The sequence below is a fragment of the Mustela lutreola genome, chromosome 4 (genome assembly GCF_030435805.1).
Source record: "Mustela lutreola isolate mMusLut2 chromosome 4, mMusLut2.pri, whole genome shotgun sequence".
NCBI lineage: Eukaryota > Metazoa > Chordata > Mammalia > Carnivora > Mustelidae > Mustela > Mustela lutreola.
Window position 1 is genome coordinate 78641596 of NC_081293.1, and position 26924 is coordinate 78668519.

General features: G+C 44.2%; 1 protein-coding gene across 1 annotated transcript in view; it reads left to right on the forward strand.

Annotated features, from left to right (window-relative positions):
• The first annotated feature begins 18524 nt into the window (after nucleotides 1-18524).
• The window catches only part of LOC131829004 (contactin-associated protein-like 3), a 181847-nt gene continuing 173447 nt past the window's right edge, over nucleotides 18525-26924 (forward strand). Inside the window, exon 1 of the mRNA XM_059170309.1 lies at nucleotides 18525-18765. Within this exon, the coding sequence (XP_059026292.1) occupies nucleotides 18681-18765 (85 nt within the window). The 5' untranslated portion in view covers nucleotides 18525-18680. The remainder of the gene's footprint in view (nucleotides 18766-26924) is intronic.

Below are 26924 nucleotides of genomic sequence, written 5' to 3' on the forward strand. Positions count from 1 at the left end.
AACAGCAAGACAAAGAAGCAAAAGTGCATGCCTGCAGAGTCAGATAACCCTCAAGCAGACCTGGTAATCAAGTTTTAGCTTGACCCCGAGAAACAGCCAGCTGAAATCTTTTAGCTTCTCCCCAGGTGTTTGGATAGTTTTTCTTAATGCCAATTTACAAGGGGTTTTCTCTTGCTCATCTGACCCACAAGTGTCTGGAGACTAAGTGTTCCTGGGGAGGGGATACCCAGATGTATTCTCCAGCTGCCCCACAGTAACAGTGAATCTTGAAACTGTTCACATGATTTAAAAAAAAAAAAAAAAAGCCAGACTGAGTAGGGTGTGACTCTGAGTGAGGCCAGAAACTGCTCTCAGAAAGCATGGTATTGATGAAATGTCACATGCTCTAGGGAGCTGCATCATTGGAGAGAGTGAAACTTTTGCTGATACAAGGCAGTTCAGCACTTTCTGTCTTCTGATAATCCTGAGGCCCATGTTAACACCATACCCCAAATCCATAGGCACGTTGTGCTTTCTCAAGGGTCTGCCATGTGTGCTGAGCAACCATCATGCTTAAAACATGAATTTAATGGCTTTACTTTGAACATGTTTAAAGGGAAATATGGAAATAATTTCTTAAATAATATCTTTATATAGGACTCAGTTGCACAAAGCAGATGACGTTCCTGGACACTGCGGCTCTCCCAGGTACCATAAAAGACAGAGGCAAGACAAAGATATCAAGGGACGGTACTCAGGAGAGAATACCCCTGTGACCAGTGTGATGATTTGACCAACTCCAAAGTTATTCTTATCTCACCACTAAAACACATTTTCTCCTTTATTGCCAATGTTACAGAAGAAAACGTTTTTCTCCACCCTCTTAGACTCTGTCCCGGAGGGTTGCAAATTAAACTAACAAGATACAATTTAATGGGAGATAAGATGTACAATTTTTATTAATCTTTTATTATGTATTAGAGTCCACAAAAAAGGAGTGAAACTTAAAGGACCAGTTAGACACGGGGGCTTATATCCATTTTTAACAAAGGAAAGGGGTTTGGGCTTTGAGGGATGACACGTGGTAGGAAAGTACCTACGAAATGGATGAGAGAAATATATGGTGGGTAAGAGTTGTCTTGGTAAGGTCTGTTTATGGACGTATCTCAGCGCAGACCCTCTCTTCTGCCTGGTACAGAAGCAGATATACTTTCTAAATAGAAGGTAAAGCTCTGATTTTAGGCAGAAAAGGGAAAGGAAGATTCTTTTTTTTTTTTTTCCAAGCTCTCTTAATTTTTTTATAAACATATATTTTTATCCCCAGGGGTACAGGTCTGTGAATCACCAGGTTTACACACTTCACAGCATTCACCAAAGCACATACCCTCCCCAATGTCCACAGCTCCTTCCAATACATGGGGAGGGAAGGATCTGTTTTCTGTCCTATGACAGGAAGGATCAGTTTTGCTCCCATTGTCAGGAATCCTTTCTGAGTGTTTATTAGTGAAGTCACATTATGTTCTTTAATTCCACCATGTGTCCGCAAAGAGGATAGGTTCCCAGATGCTGTCATTCTCAAGATATAATCCCAATGAGCTTCTTGTTTTCATTTTAGTGCTAGAATTCTACAAATTTGTGCTTAGTGTGGTGGTTTGTTTTTCTAACTGTAAGACAGACTCTACAGCCGCTTTTCCATTAGCACCCTGGGCTGGGTTGCTCAGGAGCCATGGGACAGGCTGCTCCTTCTCTATGCCACTGTTGGACTCCAGGTCTTCTCTCTCCTTTTATGCTATCAGTGTGTGTGTGGTGGTAGAACAGCATAGCGCAGAAAGAATAAGTGGGGTGTGTAACCTGGTGCCTTGAAGTGTTTCTTAGGAAGTTGTTTTGTTTTGTTTTGTTTTCCCACAGCACAGAGGACACCTTGGAACACCTCACTGAAGAAGTACCATCTGACCATGTGCCTTTGGGAATTCCAGCAGTAAAAATCATAATGTTCATTGGCTAATATTTTACATTTTCTCTCTCTCCCTCTTTTTTTTTTTTTTTTTTTTTGGTAAGAAAGTATTTCTTTCTAAGCAACTTCAGTAAGGTATAATTGAAATGAACTAAGCCACATGTTTTGAAGTGTGTGATTTGACAATTTTTTTTATATATGTGTATATGTATAAGCATCATTTTCACAATCTAGAAAATGAATATATAACTATCTCCCCAAAGATATTTCTTGCTCCTTTATAAACATTTCTGATCCCTCATCAGTGGACCAGGACTGATCTACTTTCTATGCTGTAGTTTGGTTTATGTTGCATGGAGAATTTGACACGGAGTCACAAATACCATGGGTGAGGATGTTGTGACTCCTCCTCTCCTTGTGCTTGTCTACACATGTATTTTTACTGTTGTGCGTTCCACTGTACATACACCCCAATTTATGTACTGAGGAATACTTCATCTATTGACAGATGTTTGTGTTGTTCCCAGGTTGGGCTAGTTATAAAAAAACACAAACATTTGCTATCGTCTGAGAGAGAGAAAGCAAGAGCATGAGCAGGGGGAGTGACGGAGGGAGGAGCAGGGTCCCCACTGAACAGGAACCCAGGGTTGGCTGATCCTATCATGACCTGAGCAGAAGGCAGACCCTTCAGCAACTGAGCCCTGGGCACCCCGTCATCTGCCTGTTTAGTTGTAGCTGGTACGCGTGTCTATAACGTAATTCCATTATGAATGTTCTTTGCATCTCCCCAACATATGTGACTCTGAGCATCTTTTCCTGCGCTAGTCAGCACTCTATCCATCTTGGGGGAAGCTTCTCTTCAAAGTTGTCCCCTTTTTTGAAAAGTTTGGTTGTTCAGTTATTACTTTTTTTTTTTTTAAAGATTTTTATTTATTTATTTGACAGACAGAAATCACAAGTAGGCAGAGAGGCAGGCAGAGAGAGAGAGAGGAGGAAGCAGGCTTCCCGCTGAGCAGAGAACCCAATGGGAGGCTTGATCCCAGGACCCTGGGATCATGACCTGAGCCAAAGTCAGAGGCTTTAACCCACTGAGCCACCCACTGCCCCTATTACTTTTTTTTTTTAAAGATTTTTTTTTTATTTATTTGACAGAGAGAGAGATCACAAGTAGGCAGAGAGTCAGGCAGAGAGAGAGAGGGAAGCAGGCTCTTTGCTCAGCAGGGATGCTGAGGCAGATCCGGGGCTCGATCCCAGGACCCTGGGATCATGAACTGAGCCAAAGGCAGTGGCTTAATCCACTGAGCCACCCAGCCACCCCGATTATGCTTTTTTATTGAGGCATAATTGATACACTTTGACCTTATATTAGCTTCAGATGTATACAAGAATGATTCAATATTTGTACTTATTGTAGAGTGGTCATCGTACTAAATCTAGTTTAAACCTACACCACACAGAGTGCACACAGTTTTCTTTTTCCTGGGAGGAGAACTTTAAAAATTTACTTACTTTTTTTTTTTCTTTTTCTTTGAGAGTTACTTATTTACTTTCCACTGGGCGGAGGGGCAGAGGGGAAGGGAAAGAGAGAATCTCAAGCAGACTCCCTGCTGAGTGAGGAGCCCACACAGCCGCTCCACTGGGGCTGGATGCCACAGCCCATGAGATCAGGACCTGAGCCGTGGTGCTGAGTCAGGCGCCCGCTGACTGAGTCACCCAGGCGCCCCTCATGAGTTGCTTTCTCAGCAACTTCCAAATCTATGACACAGCATTATCGAGCATAATCTACATGCTGTACATCATGTGCCCGGGACTTAAGTTATTTTACACCTGGAAATTTGTGGGTCTTGACCCCTCTTTGCCCGCTCCTTCCCCACAGTCCCTCATTCTGGCAGCCCCAATCTGTTCTCCAGATGCACGAGCTCCTGTTTTGGTGTCTGTTGCTTTCAGACTCCATGTAAATGAGATCATTCAGTTTTTTGCATCTCTCTGTTGCATTTACTGTGATGGCATGGTGTCCTCAAGGTTCATCCTGTCTTTGTCAAGCTACGCTCCTTCCAGGTCCATTTTGCTGAGACACTGATCACGAATGGATGTTGCACTGTCACATGTTTCTGCTACATCTACTGGGAGGCCGTGTGATTGTCTGCCCATCACTTTGATAATGTGACGAAGTGCATGGATTGGTTTGCAGGTACTGTGCTGTCTTGCACCTGGAATAAGATCAGCTTGTCATGATGTATAATCCCTTTCATGTGTTGTTCCATTTGCTTTGTTAATTTTTTTGAGAATTTTTCTGTCCATATTCATCAGGGATATTGACTTTTTTTTTTTTTTTTTTTATACATCCTTGTCTGGTTTTGGTATCAGGGGACTTTATTTTTTGTAAAATGAATTAAGAAGTGTTCCCTTCATTTCTGTTTTTTGAAGAGATTAAGGATTGGTATTATTCTTCTTTGAATGTTCAGTATAATTCACCAATGAAACTGTCTGGTCCTGGACTTTGTTGTTGTTGTTGTTGGGAGGCTTTTGTATACTATTGTAGTCTTCTTACCAGAAATTGGTCTGTTCAGATTTTATTATTGAGTTTGAAGAGTTATTTATGTATCAAGTTTTTAAAAAATCAAATCTGTTACTTGCGAGTATCTTTGACTGGTTCATGATTTCTGTTCTTATTTTCCTAACTGACCGCTTTTTTCAAAGAACAGACTTTTTCATCTTTGTAAAATCTAATTTATTGACTTTTCTTATATATAGTGATTTTGGTGTCATATCTAAGAAATATTTGCCTAATACCAAGGAACAACAAATGTCGGACAAGTTGTGGAGAAAGGGGAACTCTCTTACACTGTTGGTGGAAATGCAAGTTGGTACAACTTTGTAAATCAGTGGCTTTTTAAAGGAGGTTCCTTGAAAAATTAAAATAGAGCTGCCTTATGACCCAGCAATTGCACTACTGGATATTTATCCCAAAGATAGAGATGTGGTGAAAGGCAGAGCCATATGCACCCCAATGTCCATGGCAGAAATGTCTATAATAGCTAAAATGTGGAAAGAGCCAAGATAACCTTCAGCAGATGAATGGATAAAGAATATGTGATCCATATACACAATGGAATATTACTCAGCCATCAGAAAGGATGAAAAAACAAATTAATCATCAACATGGATGGGACTGGAGGAGATTATGTTGCGTGAAGTAAGTCAAGCAGAGAGAGTCAATTATCATAGGGTTTCACTTATTTGTGGAGCATAAGGAATAGCATAGAGGGCATTAGGAGAAAGAAGGGTGAAATAAAGGGGGAGAGGTTGAAGGGGGAAATGAACCACGAGAGACTATAGACTCCGGGAAACAAAATGAGTGTTTTGGAGGGGCAGAGGTGGGGGATGGGTTGGCCTGGCGGTGGGTATTAAGGAGGGCACAGATTGCGTGGAGCACTGGGTGTTCTATGCAAACAAGGAATCATGGAACACAATATCAAAAACTAATGGCGCACTGTACGGTGACTAACATAACACAATATTAAATATATATATATTTTTTCTTAATTCAAGGTCATAAAATTTTTCTCCTATATTTTCTTCCAGGAGTTGTATTGTTTAACTTTTAAATTTAGGTCTATGATCCATTTTGAGCTCGTTTTGTATAAAGTATGAAATATAAATGGAAGTTTATTTTTAAAAAGTTGACATAAGGATCAAATTGCTCCAGTACTAGTTCTTGAAAATTCCATCCCTTTTCTACTAAATTGTCTTTATGCCTCATAATGAGCCTCCAAATCATTACTCTTATGTCATAAGATTTTCCCAAACCCAGCCAGATTCCCATCTTGAAAAATCCACCTTAAACTATTTGAGTTCACACTCCAAACCCTACAAATATACTCCCACATCCCTGCATCTGACTATGGCTAAGAGTCTGTCAAGATGGTCTTCTTGCTTGATGCTGGAGGTTTGATTAACTCAGGTGTGCTTCACTGAGAAATTACCAACTGACAAATTCTAGTACCATCTGATAATTTCCCTATTCCATGCTGATGTAATTATTAAGGAATGTGTTTGGTTGGGAGATGTCATGTTTAGTTGCAGTTCTTTTTGTCAGTTGTTATTTCCATAGGGAATGTTTGTATCACAGCTTAGAATTTCCCATTGTGAAAAGGTCTTATAGTGGCTTCTGAAAAGTACCTTGGTCAAAGTCTCACTTCTCTTTCATTTTTAAATTAGAATTCCTCACACTTTAGTAGTTAATCTGCATTTCATAGGAATGTTTCTAACTTTTAATTGTTTATTCATACAAAAATACTCTTGAGGAACATCCATCTGTAACAACTAGAAACTATAGGACTGTAGGACCCAAACCCCTAACATTTTATCCTGCTGTCCCTAGGCAAGGGACACTACAGAATAGAAGCTATGGTAGGATAGATTAAATACTTGGGGTAGATGTGGGTGACCCAAAATGTATTAGGTTATTAAATATGTTCTTAGGAGACTCTTATGGTTATTCCTATTACTAATAACATGCATTTATGGAATTATCATTATCTTACTGGCCCTGGCCATTTTCCATGAAGAATTTTTATAAAAGACAGGTGATTTTATTTTCACATTGGGCGTGTGCCAACTGAGGTTTGCAGCACTCTGGTGAGGCCCAGAGCAACAAGGCACCATGTCAAGGCTTGTTGGACTACGTACCATCTTTGTCCACAGAGCCCCACTCAGGAACCTCACGTCTGCTGGAACTGATCTGGCCCTCTCTGCCCAGTGCTGACCGGCAGCTTTCTTTATTTCTTCTTGCTTCTTGTATACAATCTAGGTCATGGCCTGGAGGAGTTGCCCGAGGGGTTATTTACCATACACCTCAGGAAACCCCTCATGTGTGTTCTTCAGTCTGTGGCCATGGCACTGGCAGTGGTCTGGGCTCTCCCCTTCACTGTCACCTTGTAGCTGCTGTGTTGGGGAGCCCTGGCAGCTGCTGCACAGTCAGGCATGACAGTCTAGACTTGTTCCTGCTCTGGACACGTCACAATCTGAAAATTAAATGCACACCTCTTATAGGTCGAATGGAATTTTTGAAATGGAATTTTCTTCTCTACACTCTTTATCTGCAATCTAGGTTCTCAAACCTGGGCTGCTGTGAGCCCTTTGTCTTGTTTCTGTCTGCCATGTGTACCCACACTAGGGGGTGACTTTGGTCCCCAGACCCTTCTCACATTATCCACCCACCAAGTGTCTTCAACCATGTGTTGGTTCTGAGGAATAAAATCTGACTTTCCTGGTGGTGGGTACTAAGGAGGGAACCTATTGCATGGTGTGGTGCAGAACTAGGTGTGGTGCATAAACAGTGAATTCTGGAACACTGAAAAATAAATTAAATTTTAAAAAATCCAACTTTCCAAAAATCCCAAGGAAGGAGTAACTTCCTTTCAGCTACTCACTGGCATGTTATAGACTTTGTGAGCCCAGCTTTTCTTCTCACTGTTTGGAGATTAATTCTGTAATTCTTTCATTCTTCAGAACCATAGTTATCCATGTGGGAATTCAACAATCTCTTCAAGCCACTTTGAACCACATTGGGTAGGAAATATTCTTCTGAAGATTGGAAGACCTAGTTGGTGGGTGGATTGGATTTCCCTGAATCTTCCATAATAATATTCTCTGCTTCACTGTGCTGAGAAATAAGTTTGCGATGAGGCCATCTGGAATTCTGAAACACAATTGTTGACATGTATAAAAATTTCTCAAAGCTGTTTTTCTTGAAGTAACCTGATTTTCTTATGATTAATTCCAATGAGTAAAACAGTATTATGTATTTAATAACCTAACAGATTTTCAGCTTCGAAGTCATAAGCATGCCTATGGAAAGGAACATTTCATCAGAGATGAGAATGGTAAGTATTTAGGATGGCAGTTGTCATTTAGGGATTTTTTTCTGAGAAAAAAGTTTGGTTAACCTTTTCTGTAAAGGGTCAGATGGTATATATTTTAGGCCCTGGAGGACATATTGTATCTGTTGTAACTACTGAATTCTGGCATTGTGGGATGAGAACAGCCCTAGACTATACCCAGTGACTGCGTGTGAGTGCGTCTCCAGTAAAATATCATTTTTTAATTTTTAATTTTACTTTAAGTTTGTTTGTTTTTTATTTTTAAAAAGATTTTATTTATTTATTTGGCAGACAGAGAGAGAGACAGTGAGAAAGGGAATAAAAGCAGGGGTATCAGGAGAGGGAGAAGCAGGCTTCCCAACAAACAGAGAGCCCAGTGTGCATATGGATCCCAGGACCCCAGGATCATGACCTGAGCTGAAGGCAGATGCTTAACAACTGAGCCACCCAGGTGCCCCCAAACATCATTTTTTAAAAGATGTTATTACTTATTTATTTAGAGAGAGTGTGCATGCAAGCGGGGGGAGGAGCCGAAGAAGGAGAGGGAGAGAATCTCAAGCAGGCCCCCCACTGAGCAGAGAACCCAATGTGGGGCTCAATCTTAGGACCCTGGGGTCATGACCTGAGCCAAAGGCAGGTGCTCAACCATCTGAGCCCCTCAGGAGCTCCTCAGGAAAACATTATTAAGACAGAGGCAAACCAGATTTGGCCCTCGGGCCAGAGTTCACTGACCTTGGCCCTAGACAGAACTGTAAAGTATCGTGTTAATCTCTGATGCTCTCCATGACCTCTTTTTTAAAGATCATCTCCTCAGCACACCTGATGTAGAGTTAGCAGATTTATGTCTAGCACACATATGTCCCCCAAACTATGTGATTCTCTGCAACTCAGATTTACGTAGGTGTGCTGCATTTTCCCTGGCAACCCTACTCCAGTGATCTTTTCTTTGCACGCATCACCCTTCCTTGGGACTTGATGTCCTTCCCCAGACCAAAGCTAAGGATCTGAGGAGGGAGATTTTAAGGCAACACTGCCTACCTTTCAGTGAGTTGCCTTTGTTATGTGGGTTGCCTTTGTTACGTGTTCAAAATGATAATGAGGAAAAGGAAACAAGGTTTTTATCTTATGCTAAGTATTAGCAAGTCTGTGCTGAAACAAGAAAAATTCCAGGGTTCAGAAGTTCATTCCATTCCCTGAAAACCTGCCCTGCTCACAGGTACTGATTATTTCTACGTACGGTTAATCCCAGTGGAGGCTGTGTGGAGGGCAGTATTTCAGGAGGAGAGATCACAAAGGACAGCAATAAGATGCTTTACACATCAGCGGTGATAGCATCATTATGCTGCAGACGCCTTGGCAGATTCTACCCATCACGGCCCTCTCGTCTCTAATATCCCAATTATTTTTGTTAATTCAGTATAAAAATTTCAGAGACACCCTACTTGCCTACTCTGGTTGATTAGTAACTAAGGCATTGTTGGAGATCATGTGTGGGAGAATGTAGAAGGCAGTTTGCTGATTTCACAAGATTAAGGGATTTCATAGCTCATCTTAAAGGACGTTCTGCTTTGTACTCGAGTTCAAATTACATTCCAGGCTGTCTCTGAAAGGGATAGAATTGTTTTCCAGAAAATGTTGGCAAAGTTCTGCTTGGCTGTGAGAAGTTAGTTCTCATGTTCTCTGGCGTGTGAGAGAACACTCTGTCTTTCCCCATAAACACTGAGGGAAGGCAAAGAGGCTCGGGGGGCTTCTGACGCTGAAGGTAATGAAAGGAACCTTCATACCTCTGTTGTTCGGCACCATTAACCTTCCTGGTAATTGAAACACGTGGAAGGGGGAGGGAAGTAAGAAGCAGAGCCTGGTGTATTTTCTGGCAGGAGCAATTTCTTAAGCCCTACTTTGAGGCACCACTTTTAAATCACACTTTTCTAAATCAGCCACAGCTGATATAATCATTTCTTCTGATATTGCCTGTGGATAGAAAGTGTGCCCAGTGCTATACAGGTGGCCATTTGTTACATAATTCATGTGACTGATATAGTCCATCATGCTGTAACAGTCCATCGTGATGTAACAACAAAAAAGAGTGTGTTAAAGACAGACCATGTGAGATTCAATTACAATTTAAAGTCGTTTTAAACTGACAGGCCAGAAAAGGATTTCATTCTCCAAATATGAAGCCACTCTCTGGAAATAAGATGTGCAAACCCAGAACGAGATGCAGAGTAATGTCACAGGATAATTACAACACAAATAAAATGAACCCAGTCTTATAAGTGTGCATAAAGAAAGAGTTATCATCTGTTTCATCAGTGACCTGGTACTTTTCATCGACAGGCAAGAGCAGGGTGTGTGTGTGTGTGTGTGTGTGTGTGCGCGCGCGGGCTATGGGTCATTATTAACATTTTCCTATTCCAATTATTCTTTGTGCATACAGGCATGCATTTCAGTGATAAGAGAAGAATATTTAGAAAAGCACTTTAACAAAAGTAGTTATCTTTGCAAAAGCTAAAATTTCCTATAATTAAAAGGCAAGTCATCAAGCTGGGCTCTCCGTAGTTTCGCCGGAAACATCTTGGCCGTGAGCCTTTTCACAGCAAACACTTCTGCCATGTTCCTAATTGGCCATAAGGCAATTTTGCTATAAAAGATAAAATCACAAAAAATGAAAGAGACACATTCATTGAAAAGGACAACACGAAACATGAAAAATCCATAGCAAAATTCAAAACACTTTGATGTGAAGTGCAAAATATTTGAATACACTTAAAATGTGTGTAGATTCATGGCAACACTGCATATAACTTACTTGATTTTCTGGATTGTACCTAAACACTTGTCTTTAACGTCTTTGTTCATACTTTTTTTTCTCTTTTTTTTGCCTGTCAAGTTGTCTCCTCATTGGGTATCACATTTTTTTTCCCACTAAAATTCTGTCCTTCATTAAGAGGAGTATCAGTTTCCAAAGACCAGGACACATATTTGTAACTGAGTTCTGTGGCATGTGTGAAAGCCTTCCACACTGTTGTTTGCTCTTGGCTTATTGCCAATGTATGTCCATCAACAGATGTTCCAAAGCTCTACGGGCAATGTCGGTTCGGATTCGCGCCACTCCATGCATGGGCCACTGTGGGGGTTAAGATTTACATGCTGTGACGATGAGAGCAGTGTGTCAATGGAGACATGAAACCAAACTGTCAAACCAAACTGTTATCCGACCATTTTTTTTAGTCCTTTAAATTTTTTATGGCAAAATTGCTTCCCTGCTGGTTGTGCAGCAAAAATGCTTGCTGTGAACACACTTGCAGCCAGGACATCTGCTACACAGATGACTTAAGGAGAAGGTACCAGACACAGTCTAGGCTCACGGCACCTACAGCATTGTGCAGGGGCATTTCAGAGCTCTCTGTTGCAAATTCGATTCGCTTTTCCATCTACCTGAATTATGCGGCTATTGTTCAAGCTGAATTATAAAAATGTTAAATGCAACTAATATTTAAATTAAATGAGATGGAAAGAAAGCAAGATGTCTCAAAGTTCCGGATACAATGGTACGTAGAAATGGGGAGAACATGAAGGTGAACCTGGATCTGCCATCCTGGCTCTTGAATCTGCCTTTGGCTGTGAGATTTGCTTTGGTCAATGGAGTGCTCGCCAAGGTGCTGGAGGAAGGGCTTGGAGCAGACTTGCATCTTCTCCTGTATCTCCTCTTGCTTCCACATCCCATTGTAATAGGTGCTGGGCTTGTTGGCTGGGCTTGTTGAAGCATCCTAGTTGGGGCCAATCTAGATCGGCCAACATCCGGCATCCCCAAAACCAGCGAGGTGAGACAGGAGCACCTGCTTGAGCCCGCCATGGCCTTGAGCCTGGGAAGCTCAGTCTGGCGGTGTCTCCTGCTGAGGTCTGAGGCTGTTCAACAGCATTACTAGGAGTAACGAACTGATGAGCAGCTTATGGATGTTTTGTCAGTCACATTTCTGTCTGCAATCCCCTTAACTGTTATCCTCTTGTTCTTCTACTCTCTCTCCCCCAGCCCAGCCCTAAGCAAGAGATAGTCTAGTTTCTGTCTCTATAGACTTGTCTTTACTGAGAAACTCTTATCAATGGGCTTATATTACACGTGGTCCTTGGGGCCAACCTTCACTTAGCATGTTTTCAGGGTTCCTCCAAACACTTCAGTAGTATTTCTTCCCCACTCAACATTTTAATGACTGAAATTCATCCAAATCAAGGTCTGTAAGTCTACTAATGCTACAACTTTTGTATCGATGAAGCTATATTTTCTTTCTTATTTTTTTTTCTGGGATACAATATGCATAACATGAAGTTCACCATTGTAATCATTTTTAGGCATGTAATTTGGGGGCATTTCATTCACGATGCTGTGCAACCTTCACCACCATACCTTCCAGAACTTTCTCATCTTCCCCAGCTGAAACTCTGTATGCATGAACCACTGTTTCTCTATGTTCCCTCCTCACAGCCTCTACTAATCTACTTTCTGTCTCTTCACTTGTCTCTTAGAGAAGTGGGATCATATCCGGCTTGTTTAACTCAGCATGATGCCTTCAGGGTTTTCACATGTTGGAGCATACATCAGAAGTTCCTTGCTATTAAAGGTGAGATAGTATTTAATTGTCTGCATAGACCACATTTTGTTTATCCACTCATGTGTTGATGGGCATCTGGGTTGTCTTCACCTTTTGGCTCTTGTGAGTAATACTGCTACAAACATTTGTGTTCAAGTTCGTGTGGGGGCACGTTTTCTTATCTCTCACATGTGTAGCTGGTAGTCACACTGTTATAGTCACTCCATATTTAATCACTGGAAGAACCCCCATACTGTGTCCCAAAGCAGACATCCCAAAGCAGCTGTGCCAGGTTACATTCCCACCAGGGATGGGCAAGGACTCCTAGTTTACTTCTTCACCAATGTTTATTATTCCCTGTCCTTCTACTATTATTATTATTATTATTATGGTGAGTCTCAGTATTCTTAAATTTGACACAGTTTGGAGCATGCTTTATTGTCAAAATAAGTTTCAAATACAAATTTATCAAAAATGGTAACATTTCATCACCAGTGATTACAACAATATAAATTGCATTTATGAGCATCATTTCCTTAAAGCACATTAAACCTTTTAACAACAACAACAACAAAGGATAGAACCAATACAATTTCTTATCCAAGTATCAACCTAAAAGAGAAAAAGAATGCACCAATGTTCATGCTTCCTGACTTTCTGAAGAGCAAACTTTATGATTCCTGATGGCAGGATACAAAACATGGTATAGAGGCACTATCAGGGTCTTCTGGTAGACGTCCCACTGAGACCAGACCCAATTCTATTCTCAACTAAATTTAGAAAGTGTGTTTTATACCTGGAATTGGATGCTCAAGATGTCATTATTACTTGTCTTACCCTGTAATAAAATCAAGACTTCACACTGCCCACATTTTCTTTTCTCTTCTTTCTTCAATTTTTTTTTTTTTTACATTACAAAACATTTAATTTGTTTATTTGGGAGGGAGAGAGAGACAGTGAGGGACCATGAGAGGGGGAATGTCAGAGGAGAAGCAGACATCCTGCTGAGCAGGAAGCCCCATGTGGGACTCAATCCTGGGACTCAATCCTGACCTGAGCTGAAAGCAGTCACTCAATGGACTGAGCCACCCAGGCGCCTTTTTTTTTTTTTTTTTTTTTTTTTTTTTTACATTTTCTTAACTTGTTTGTGGTGACCATGATTTAGAGATTAAGTATGTGCTTCTGAAGAAAGGAGTTTCTTAACTTTTCACCATTAAGCCTAACAATTTCAATAGCTAAACTCATAAAAATGTTAAACTCCCTTTTGGGTTCTATCCAAACTCTCGTCAAACTGCAGTATATTAACTGGCATCTGATTTTGCCCTAAAAGCTCATTTAGCAATGAATCTCTCAACACAAATGGATTCATTCATTCATTTATTTATTTATTTTCACTTTCCATATTGAAAGATATATAATTTAGAGTTTGAATATATACAATTATATTTCAAAATCGTGCCCCTTCCAGTAGGAGGACTCTAAAAATTCTTATGCCAAGCTCAGATGTTGATTTTAATCTTAAGTGGAAAAAAAAAAAAAAACAACTTTTTAGATACATTCCAAGCTGCCTCCTTCCTCCTGGCCCCAAAGAGTAAGGAAAAAAATCAGAGGTAGCTTTCATGCCTTCCTTAAAATTAGAAATTTGGTTGCAAATGTACAAATAGATCTCTGTAATTTTTTTAAAAAAGAAGAAGAGATAACTGTTTGTGGAAACTCATGTCATTGACTCCGTGAATGTATCTGCCAGTGGGTTGTGACTGGAGGAAATCCTAGCATCTGCCTTCTTTCCCAAGGGTGTGCTTTGGCCTTTGCCATCCATTGGCACGTGAAGGATTGGTGTTGGGAAAGCTAGTGCCTGAACTGGGGGAGTGCTCGCTGCCTGACTCTGGGGGCCATCTTAATTTTAAGCTTCTCTGATTCCATCCAAGCCAGAACATCAGGGAAACTGTGTGTGATGATCTGGGAGTAATTATGTGGTACTCTGGGGAATACCACACAGTATTGTTTTTATACTCCAAGTTCTTGGTGGGAGATTATTTTAGGTTGTCTTAGACACCAGTGGTCGTCACAAAGGGTCCTACCGGGTTGAAGCAGACTGAATTTGTAAGAAGTATGAGGTTGACTTCTCTTGTAGCTGAGATTTATGTAATCAGATGCACAACCCTTTGGCTGTTAAAACCCCGGCTTTCCAAGTACTAATTACATGGATCACAGCTCATCAGAGAGAACCTGGAAAGATACTGTGCAGTATGCCCTATATCACATGTGGGACATTTATTCTCGCTGGAATCTGTTTCTCGATAATTGTTCTTCAGGATTTGTTGCTCAGGGGCTTATGGGAAAAATCACTCCTAATAGAAATACTATTATATTTTATTCACAGTATTCTAACTTTCAGAGGATTTAATGACAAATTTGTTCTCACTATGAGGGTAAAGTTAAATGTATTTCTAGACTTAAATAAAACATGCAGAAATAAGAATTTATAGGGAAGAAATTGCTGAATGGAGAGAGGAATTAATGGCATCATGTTTCAGTCTGTGGATAGGCTTCAGAAGAATCTTCACTGTGGTGGGCAAATTGGTCATTCCTCCGCTCAAGGACAGAGGGGACCCAGGTGTTCAGGGAGGACAGAGGACATTGGCAGGAAATGCTAGGGGCTTGGTTTCCCTTGGAGTATTTCCATAGACAGCCTGTGTGCAGTGACATACACGAGCGTCTACACCACTCCAAACATGAGCAGTCATTTCTTACCTTCTGTTGTGACTCATGCTGAGATTAAGTTCTCTTTTGAGTTTGGTACAAACTCTGATGGCCGTGTGCACGCACAGTCTGGGGGTCTGAATCATCAGCTCTAGCAATGTACCAGATTCCATCTCCACATTTTTTTTTTCATCTTTCCTACTTAAAATAGCAAAGAGCTACAGAGAAGGGTCAGGGAATGGAATGCGTTAGCTCCCAGTTGTTGGTGGTCCCTGGGCTGGCATGCTCTCTTCTCCCAGTCCAGAGTTCCCAGAGACATGCCTGCCTGATCCAGTGCCCTCCATGGAGAGGACCTTATGGAACAGACCAGGAGGCTGAGTCTCCCAGGTGTTGAGCAGCTGGCAAGGGCCCAAGGCTGTTGCCGGCTCCCAAGGTGTCTCTGCAGCTGGTCTGCACTGTGGTCTCCAGACTTCTGTGGGGGCTTTAAACCCAAGATTCCCTCATGGTTCTAGGTCAGGCTGTGGTTCCCATGACACAAACCAAACAACTGAAAAACAAGCCACTCAGTCTCCTCCTGGAGGACACAGCCAGAGAGGGAGGAATGGATACACCGCACGGGTCACATGCTTGCAGGGCTCTGCTCTGGGCAGTGCACACCCTGGCTGCCCTTGTTCTGGGAGGTCATGCCGTGACCCCAGTGCTGATGTCCAGTCTGGCATTCTTTTATTTTTTTTAATATTTTATTTATTTATTTTACAGAGAGAGAGAGAGAGAGAGAGAGTACAATCAGAGGAAGTGGCAGAGGAAGAGGGAGAGCCAGACTCTTTGCTGAGCAGGGATTCCCACTTGGGCCCTGATCCTAATATTCTGGGATCATGACCTGAGACCAATGCAGACACTTAACAAACTGAGCTACCCAGGTGCCCTGGTCCAGCATCCTTTTAAAATGAAAACCACAAGCCCCAAATGGAGTGATTTATACTAGACCAAGCCACCAAACCAGGGCTTAATACCTAACCTAATCAAAGTTTCAACCTCCCCCAGAAATATAGTCTTAACTGATCAATCCAGGCTTCTCTGGTCAACATCAAAAATGTATAAAGGTAATCTGTCACATGGGTTCTCTTCAACCACCAAAGCAAGATGAAGTAACCCACCTAATAAGACCCCTTTTCCCTTAAGAAAGGTGATCCTACACCAAATAATCCTTCTTTTTTTTTTCTTTTTCTGTTTATGACTCCCTCATCCTTAAAAAACCTTTCCCATTCTGGAGCCCTTTGGAATTCCCCTCTGGTTTGCTAGATGGGATGTTGCTAGATTCCTGAATCAATTAATAAAGTCAAATACACTTTAAAATTTACTCAGTTGAATTTTTGTTAACATCTCAATGCTGGGCTTTGCAGGGGGAAGGCCACCCAGGGGTCTCACTCCCTCCTGTTGCTGGGTCTCATCTGACTTGTAAAAACCCATCCTAATCCCTGCTCAAGTGATTTACCACCACTCTCCTTTCTGGCTTTATTGGTATCAATTACTGAGGTGCTTACCAAGGCATTTTAAATTGGTTTCCTGTGAACCACTGAGTACAGGTTTGTTTGTTTTTTTTAATTTCAGTGTTCCAAATGAGTATAGTTTTCACAGGGTGACAACTTCTCCATTGCTGAGACATTGTCTCTGTGAGAAGGTGTTCTCAGAGTTGTGAACCTGGCTTCCAATCCTGGCTTGCTGTGTGACTCTGGACACACTCCTAACCCTCTCTGAGGTCCAGCCTATCTGTCAACAGGGCTTAGTATTTATTTCAGAGGAACGTTGTGAGCATTTATTTAGGCTAAGAATACACACAGTTACCATGCTTGGTTTATCGGTTGTTTAAAAAATGTATTAGACTCTTGATGTAAATCGTTAATTTGTATTTGCTTTACAAAGTTAGAAATAAAATGTCCCAGTCACAGGACTCCTGGCAGGCCCGGGGGGGAAGTGTCTGATGAAGGTCATTGCAATGCCTGTGTTTTTTTTGCAAGTTTCTAAACACACCTTCTGAACAGGTTTTGTTGTCACCGCCTTTTGCTGGGGTCCGGAGAGGGCAGAGTGTTCCTGATTCCCAGGATCCAAGTGAGGGTGGAGGAAGCCTAAAGTCGAGATCAGAATCTCTGTTTTTGGTCCAATTCTCAGTCCTTCCAGCTGTTAATACTATTGGCAAAGTTATTTAAATTTTCCATTTCTGGTTTTGTACTCCCCACCTCCCAGGCAAAATAACCATAAAAAAACACCTTTTCTGCTTGCTGTGCTCTCAGGCAAGTGGGGGTCTGCTAAAGGTTAAAGTTCCTTTTATACTCCAGCCACCTTGGGCGGCACAAGGATGCCTGGAGCCTGTTTCCCCATCTCAGCACATTTGTCACAAGTCGGATGTTTTAGGACCGTATTGATTTGTGACGTCACGCTCCTAACTCCGGGATTTACACCTGCTAGGGGCCCTTTCAGGGAGGAGACAGGCCACTAACTTGCCAACTGAGTTCCAGGTCACAGGTCTTGAAATGCTTTTCCCTCCATGGGCTTCTGGTTTTTTATCTTTATGCTGTGAAGCCCCTGCCCCCTTTGATATGCTTTTCCTTTAATACGCCATCATTAAAAAAATATGCTCTTTGGGGAACTGTTATGAGAGAATCTGAGTGGAAAGCAACGCACATACAGTAGACAGGAGTTGTTTCAAAAGCTTTCATTCCTCACTTAAATCTATTCAGTGCACCTACTCAGTATAAGTTCAGCTAGGCATGGCATTTGGAACAACATTCCCTCTGCCAAGGTGGAGTTTGTGGTTTTATCTGTCTGTCGGTCTTAGCCCTCAAATCTCCAAGCAGGGCTGTCCAAAGTAAAATGCTGGCCCATAGCTCAAGTGGGGGAAGGGTTTAAAATAAAAATTATATATATATATGTATATATATATATACACACACACACACACACCCGGAACTTATTGAGCTAGAAGTGGCCACAAATCCCCGCCAGAGATAGCGAGGTGTTTTTGCTTGAATCATTAAATGAGTTCAGAAGACAAGAAGTCTTCTTTACAACAGTTTTCCATACACATAAACGTTTTCTTCCAACATGATTAGCTGTTTCTCTCCCAGCTTCACCTTTCCCACTAGGGACACCCACACGCGCGCACAGGCACACCCGCGCACCCACCCCCAAGCCGCAGGAGACCTTTCCCTGGCGCCGGGGTGGATGCTCCTTGGACTGCGATGGGCCGGGCCGGGCGGTCGCGGGGAGCCCCTTGCATGAGCGAACCTGGCTGGAGGCGGGGGCCCCAGGGTCCCTAGCGCAGCGGGGGCTTCAGGCAGGCCTGGGTCCGCGCGCACTTCCTCCCGCCGCCGCCAGGGGAGCCCGGGGCCCTGCGGGGCCGCAGAGTGGGCGCGGGTCGCGCCAGGGTGGGTGTGGCCGCAGGTGGGGCTGCAGTCCCGCAGAGTGCGCGGGCCCGCGGAGCGCACCAAGCAGGCGGTGCCACCCCGGCCAGGAGCTTGTGGGCGGGCCTGCGCTGAGCCGCGGGACGCCTCGGGAGCAGGGCGCGGGGCCATGGGGCCGGGCATGGCGGCCTTCCTCGGGATGCTCTTGGTCTGGGCGGCGCGGCCCTGGAGCCCGGCGGCGGCGGGGGAAGCTCGTGAGTACGCCTGTCCTCCGGGAACTTGCCCGGCTCTTGGGATTCGTGCTCTCCTGAGCGCGCGGGTTTGCAGAGGCACCGCTGCGGGGTGCGGGGAAGAAGCGTCCCCAGGCAGCGCGCCGCGTCCCAGCGCCCGCAGCGGGGCTCGCCGGGCTTTTCCCTCCCGCCAAGTCGCAAGCACAGCTAACTGGGTATTTGCGGTGTTCCTGCCGGGAGCGGAGTCTTTTGGGGACAGCCCAAGTTCTGGCGGAGCCCAGGCGCGCTCGAGAACAGGCAGGGGGCTGGCGCCCAAGGGGGGCCAGGCCGGCGGGGCCGTGTCTCTCGGGCGCTGGAGGTGCGGGCTGCGGGAGCCAGGTCCGCGCGCGGCGGGTCCTGCATTAGCGCGTCTGCAGTGCGCGCCCTGCGGAGTCCGCGCCCTGGAGCCCGCATCCCTCCCCGGACGGGCCCCGCAGCTCGGGAAGACCAGACACCTCGCGCCCCCGGGGAGTGCAGCCTGCCTTCCGCGCTCGCGTCAGGTCTGGCTCCGCTGGGTGATGGGTGCAGAGCTTGTCGAGGCTAGAGCCTGCGGCCCTGGGAGAGCTCGGGATGATCCCATCCAAAGACGCCGCTGCATGTCCAGAGGCTCGGCCCTCCGGAGATTTTACTCTGAACGTCAGGAAAAGTTGGAAGATTGTTGCTCAGACTGAAATCGCCATCCGAGGCTTTTCTTCCCTTAAAGGGTTTTAAGAAAGTCCCTCTTGTCTTCTCTCCTGGCCCCTATTCCTTTCAAGAAAAAGAAAAGAAAAGAAAAAACAAAAACAAAACAAACAAACAAACAGATCAGGTGTAGGTCAAGCTGGTGCGCGTTTCAAGAAAGGGCTAGCAGGCTCATTCAGAAACTGACCTTCCTGGGGGTGTCCGGATTCAGCCCTTGCAAGGCGGCCAGACTCTGCCCTCACTGGGAAGTTGGCTTAAGTGAAAAAGCTTTGTACCTGAAGTCACTGTCCCATTCCTTCATCCGTGGATGCTGGAGGGCCGTGATGGTTTTGTGGTATCATCAGCTAGTATTAGCTCATTTAATGTCATATTGGGTATGAGTCACTCATCAAAATGAGCCTTAATCTCTTTTCAGCAAATACTGCCCTGTGTTTCAGACACAATTTTAATTTAGTTTGGTATGACAACTGCTCTGAATTAATTAAAAGGGGGGAATTTAAGTAAAATCAGATCCTCAGATCCTGCAATAGAGCTCTTGTCATTTTGCTAAGAAATTAAAAACGACCACTACTAACGATTCATTGATATCAGTAAATTGTAGGATGATTCATGTCCTACTCTGAGGTACCATTATAAAGTCACTGGAGGTTACTCCTACTTAAAGGAAAAGATGCTTCAAAAATCCTTCCTGTGAGGGAGAGCAGAGTGCTGTGTTGACTTTCTCATCTCCGTGGTGCTGATTACAACGTATTGGCAAGATTGGTTGTTGTGATATTTATTTTCACTTAGTGTTTCACTCCCTGAAACTCACGGAGGTATCAGGCTCTTTCACGCTGAACATCCTTCTTCAGAATCTTGTGCTCTGGGATGTTCTGTGTCTGAATATCCATGCAGACACTTGGGTCAGAGACGAGCTGGGTGTCCAGGCTCAGCCCCTCTGGGTCTCGGGCTGACTGTCCAAGTGCTGATGCTAGTCTGTGCTTTTCAGCCTGTGTGTTTAGGTATACTTAGTACTCTTATGAAAAGTTCAGTAAATTCAAGAGTGCATGTACATTTGCAATGGAAGGATGTCTTAGACACTCAGGTTAAAGTCCTTGATCAGATCACCACAGAGATGACACCTTCATGCACTGAGTATATGTTTAAATGACTTTGCAGATTTAAAGATTCATAGAGGCCATGCAGATGGCCTTTGATAATTTCTCAGTAATTTCATCTGGCCACATCATCTGTAAAAGTAGAAATAAATGGTCAATGAATCTCATGTCTAGATTCGCTAGTTTGACCAAATCAGTGTTTCTTTAACTCCTGCATATTTGGGGCGTGTGTGTTGTAATGTGTGTACAAGCGAAATACGTCAGCACGTATTTGCAATCCATTATTACGAAGTCAAGGTAGAGGGGTCTTTCTTGTTCTGCCCCAACATTTGAGAAATTCTGGAGCAGTTTGCCGGCAGCGTGGGGTTTAAGGTACAAACAAGAAATCTTGAAATGAATGTTGCTGAAGTCTTCTGTTGGCTCTCCTCCTTGCCCCACTCCCCGCCCCATTTTAGTGTTTTCAAAACTCAAATAATCCTTTCAGATAGAACTTAAAAATGAACAAACATGAAATATTCTTGAGCACTAGCTAGAAATTAATGAGAGTTGTATATGAGTAAAAAAAGACAAAGGTCTTTGCCCATGTAGACCCAAAGACAGAGTTACTCTCTTTAGAGCAAGTTGTCAGTAGTAAAGCAGCCAGCCAGGGGTCAGCCTTGGCAAGGTTCCAGCCTAACAGATCCTCTCAAGGAACAGGACTTGTTTGAAAGATTTGACATCTCAGAGATTACACATGTGCGGTACAAACATTTCTAATGAGTGAGAAATTTTATGTCAGGAAGGTGATACATGGGAGGGAAAATATTTCTAATAGCCATGACTGTGGGCTTGTTTTGTTGCTCTGTATTCTCTGTCTTTTTGAAGATAAAACAAGCTGCATTCTGCAAAACAGGGCTTAGGACCTGAGTTTTTAAAAACGTGAACATCTCCATGGTCTGCCTTCTAGAACCCTCTGTCCTGAGTCAAGATGAGTGTTCTAATATGGATCCATCCTCTTAAATAACTCAAGAAGGAAGTTAGGATATAGATTCCAAGTTAGAGACGTGCTTTCTGGAAGTTGCTATGTAGGCTGTTGTTGGCTCCTTTACTTCCTACCAAGAGCCACAAATGGAAGAAGGTGATAGCTCTTTGCTTTAGAATTATGCTGGTGAGCCCACGATTCCTTTATGAATTCCAAGACCCTTTGGGAGGGAGAAGAGATATAATCTGAGTATGAAAATGTTAACATTTGGGTTGTTGTTAACCAGTTTCTCAGATTGTGCTTTGCTCTGAAGGGTCATGTGTACGCCCTCCCCACTTGGGAACAACACAATTGGAAGGTAATTCACAGCTGAATTATTTTCTCCATGTAAGTAAAGTATAAGCTAGGGCTGACAGCTGCTGCCCCCTTTCCATCTCCACCAGAAAAGGACCCAAGCATATGTGAGAAACTTCAGTCGTTGATGGGATTATTTGACACATGTGATGACAGTTTTACAGATCCAGGATTCTGTTTAGTGAGTATGACTGACTTGTTTTCACTTTGTTAAAGCTCAGTGCTTGTAATTTTCTCTAGAAGCTTCCTCTGAATCCTTCCTTTCCAAAGTGCCCTTCTTGTTGCAAGAAAGAAAGATATATTTCTGGTCCACTACAGGTGGGGTCCACACTTCTGTTCTAGGAGTGATCGTCTGAATTTGTTTTCATATACTGACACCTGTCCTCTTCCACAGTAAATTCCTACATACATAGGAGAGATGTCTGTCCACGACTGGGGGTGTGGACCAAGCCCATTTTAATGGCAGCCATGGGAAACCAAACCATGGTCTCCATGGGCCTCATAGTGTTGCCACCTCAGCTGGAAGATTTGTACCAGAGTTGAACCCTTCCTTCATCGAAGTCTTGGCTTCTTTATGTGCGGAAGCCGTACTGTGTTTTCCTTGACGCAGGTACGTGAATATAATCCTGTAATAGAAATGATCACACAGTATTACCCCTTTAAAATATAAATAATGTGTCTGGTTTGGTATAATATTGAGGCCCTTGTGGTCTTTAAATCACCCTAACCTGGTGGCATGATGAGCCTTTGTAATCTGGAATAAAATATATGGCTGCAGAACCTGGTAACTGGACATAATTCTATAATTACTAAGAGGTATAAAATCACAAGCATGTATTTATTTTTTAGAGAGAGTGAGCAGGCACACATGTGGAAGGGGCAGAGGGAGAAGCAAAGAATCCCATGCAGAACCCCCACTCAACACAGAGCCCCACGTGAGACTCAATCCCCCAGCTCTGAGATCATGACCTGAGCCAAAATCAAGAGTTGGTCGCTCTACTGACTGCACCACGTGGGCGCCCAATGAGCTTTCATTTAAGTAAACGTATTTGTCATGTATCTCTTCTCCAGGGTTTTGTTTTTCAGGAGCCTTGTTCTTTTAGCCGACATAGATTCTTGTAATTACTTGCTAAGTGTCGTTGACATTCTTTGTTACTTTGTAACACGATACATTCTTTGTTACAGGATCTCTGGGCAGGCTGTGAGGGTAAGAGGCTCTATATGATCTGTCAAGGCATTTCATCTTGACCAGTGTGGGCTAAACACCTTCCAGGGTTTTCACTGGTTCTGGCTTCTCTTTGCCTCAGTAGCCTGTTCTGTGTTTGTCTGGAGGGAGCCCAGTCTTCTGCATTCATCAGCTGGGCAGGAAGGGAGCCTGTCAGAGGGGTGCCCCTGGCGTGGTGAATGGGGGGTCTGCTCCTGCAGCAGTGAAGTGTGTTGGGCAAAATGAGCAGGGAATATATGGGTGTGTGCTGTAGCGCAGCAGAGTTCAAACAGTCTGGAAAGAGCCCATGACCAGTAAACAGACCCATATTTATAGCGTTTGAATGCACTTCCCAGAAATACTGAGGTGGTGAGGATGCTTTTGGGAACACAGAGAAAACAAACCAAAAACTCACACAGTCCGTGGTGATCCTCAACACAGAGTGGTGGGCAAGAGCAGAGCCAGCTGTTCCAATTCTGGGAGACCCCCTATGCAGAACAGACAGAACAGCATGAAGATATGTCATCAGGGACCCTCTGAGCCCTAGAAGGAGGTTTTGGGCAGAGGACTGGAGGTCATGAAAATCTGCTTTTTCAAGTTGATTTTGGGGGGAAAAAAAACCGAATCATTCAAAAATACTTCATAAAGGACCTATTCACTAACAGAAACCTTTCAATGAACTGAGCAAATTTCAAGTTGAATTTTCCCCCTTAAATCAAAATTAGTCTTTAACTAAAAAAGTATACAATAGTTCCAACAATTTGAAAGTAGCAGAGCCAAGGGCCTCTCCCCACTAACTTTCTAGAGCCTTGAAGGCTTGGCTTCAACATATGAAATGCTTCAGAGTGACTTCTGCAGGATCCCACTTCCCTGGCCACCCATGGCCACTGTTGTGCTGCTGCCTTCAGCAAAGGTTGGTTTGTGTTGAGTAACTTTTAAAGACTGAATTATTTATGTTAGCCTATTTCTGAGAGGCATTACACCATCCAAACAGACATACCTGTTATTCCTTGTTTGAATTCTATGGCATAGGATGACATGCTTTAAAGATGTCTTTTATCACGTGTTGAGAAAAATTATACACAACTTGTAAATACTGTGGAAAGAGAGGACGACAGCATGACCTTTGTACTGTCCCTCCGAGCATTGTTCCATAGGCCCACACGATTGTCTAATTCTTCTGGATAAGGCAGCATGGCCAACTTGATCACTTCCCGTTTGATCAGAGCTTAGACACTAAGACCGTACATGTTACACTGATTTATTTTCAGATACAAGTGGTAACTATGAAGGTTTATTGCCCTGTCGCACTGCTGTAGGACAAGAAATGGTGTCATGTATCTCATCTGGGTGGGGTCTTTTACTACTGTTGAGTACTGTGGGTTAGACAGTTGTAGGGGATGTTTGGTATAGGTATTGGGTTACTCATGCAGAGAAATGTGGAGAAGTATGCTTCCTGAACTGGAGAATAAACTTGGCACTTGTTATTTTCAGGGACTATGACAAGCTGTAAGTTTTTGGCTTCCCGAGGAGGGCTGAGATGTGCCTTTTGCAGAATCTGTGGTTTGGGGTTCTGTCCCCAATTTAGTGGTTGTTTCCAGGGAGAAGGAATTTCCAGGCCATGCATTCACAGGGCCACTGGGGGGCCGGGGCTGGCGGCCCTCATGTGGGGCTGGGGGCTCGGTGACCTCCCGAAGGGCTGAGACCTAGCACTCCCCTGCTCGGTCACTGTCCTCCCCTTGTACACTGGCTTGGGCTGCTCAGATGCCCCGGGCATTTTCTCTGGGGCTTGTGAGCCCACAGTTAAGTTGCCAGCTCAGATGACCATGGGCGTGACCTGCTCCCTGGGGACATTAAATCAGGCCTTGCCTGCAGGACTGACGGCTCCAGTTAGTTCTTATTTTAACGTCTGCAAGTCCCCAGGACAACCAGAGAGCTTGACATGGGAAGCTAAGCGCCTGGCGTGGGAGTGCTGCCCGGCCCAGCAGGGGCAGCGTGTCCTGCGTGTGCGTGTCGGCGCGTGTGCATGTCCATGTGTGTGCATGTCTGAGGGTGTGCGCGTCTGAGCGTGCACCTGTGTCGGTGTGTGTGTGACCACCCATGTGTGTGTCGGCATGTGTGCATGTCGGTGTGTGTGCGTGTCCGCACATGTGCGTGTGCCGGTGTGTGCGTGTCAGTGAGTGTGCACGTCGGTATGTGTGTCCATGTGTGTGCATGTGTCGGTGCATGTGTGTGTCTCTGTGTGTCCACTTGTGTCCGTGTCAGTGCATGAGTGTGTTGGCACGTCTGCATGTGTCAGTGCTTGTGTGCATGTCCGTACGTGTGCATGTCAGCGCGTTTGTGTGTGTCGGTGCATGTGCGTGTGTCAGTGCGTGCTTGTGTGCATGTCGGTGCATGTGTGTGTCCGCACGTGTGCACATCCGTGCGTGTGTGTGTCCATGCATGTGTGTGTCAGTACGAGTGCAGCCAACTCGAGGGTGCGGGTGGGCACGGAGCGCTTCGCAGCAGTCATGCGCAGAGCCTCCATGAGCCTCATCCTCTCCCCGTGTCTGCCCAGACAGTGAGGCCAAGTGACTGCCTGGGCTGACATGTGGGCTTACGCTGGCCCTGGACTTCCTGTGTAGACCAGTGAGAAACACAGCTGTCAGGACCAGGGCCCTGGCAAGCATCTTTCAGTTTCAAGTGGCAGAAAACCCCATCACCTGGACTTACCCAGGAGGGGAACTGTGGACACCCATCGCTTCATTTTGGTCAGGGCTGGGGCCAGCGGATGAGGCTGTGCTCGGAGGCTCGGTCTCTCCTCCTCATCCCGCGGGGCGCCCGGTGCTCTGGCGGTGCTCTGTCTGGCAGACCCGCCGCCAAGGTCGGGCTGCCCAGCCACACCACTAGGGACAACAACGCTCCCCCCTGGCTGGACTCCAGCCCTCATCACTTCAGAGCGGTGTGTGCTTACTTACTTGTCCCTTGTTCCAAGCTCCAGGAAAGCAGGGACTCCTTGAGGGGACAGGGGGTAGTTCTGAGAGACAGTGGGCTGTTGAGTATGTAAACAGGCCAATGATTCACTTTCCCAAAACTTCTAGCGAAATCCCCAGATCTGACTCTCTGTATTGTCTCTGCTAGGCTGTGCAGCCGTTCCTACCAGGGGACTGTGACAGGGAGGGGGTGGCCTTCTGACCCACCCAGGGCGGAACCAGGAGGGATTGGGATTCAGTCCCTGACCCGGTGCTTTGCCTGTATCATCCTGACAAGGAAGCGAAATGCACCATCCATTTAGGAAATTTGTTTAGCATCTATGATGAAAGCATTGGCTTTCAGGCTCTTATCTGCTTCATATAGCAGATGGTCACTTACATGTATGCCTCCTTCATTAGATTTTAAAATTCCTGAAAACAGAATCACATTTATTTGTCCCTACAGCTTGGCTGATGGTGCTAAGTATTTACCAAGAAAAGAAGAAATTAATATATTGAAAATATTCTATTTTGAAAGTATACAGAAGCCCTGCACCATCCTCATGGGTGTTTTATAATCATTCTTCGGGTAGCCTAGTAAAAAGTTCATTTTTACACGAGCATCTCTGAGCTCATCATTTGTCCATGGAAAGAAGCCACTCACTGATTTCGAATGTTTCCTTTTCTTTTGGTTGAAAAATGCATGACATAATTTCTGGCCTGAGGCCAGGTGTATGGTGCATGCTCTAAAAGCTGCTGGTACCCTAAGGAGACACTGAAAAGGCCAGGTGTCAGGGACACTACCCAAGACCAATGTGCAGGAACGAGGAGGCCTCTGGGCAGGGGCCCTTGGATGAGATGTCTGTTTTCTAGGGAAATCCTATATCAAGCCTGTG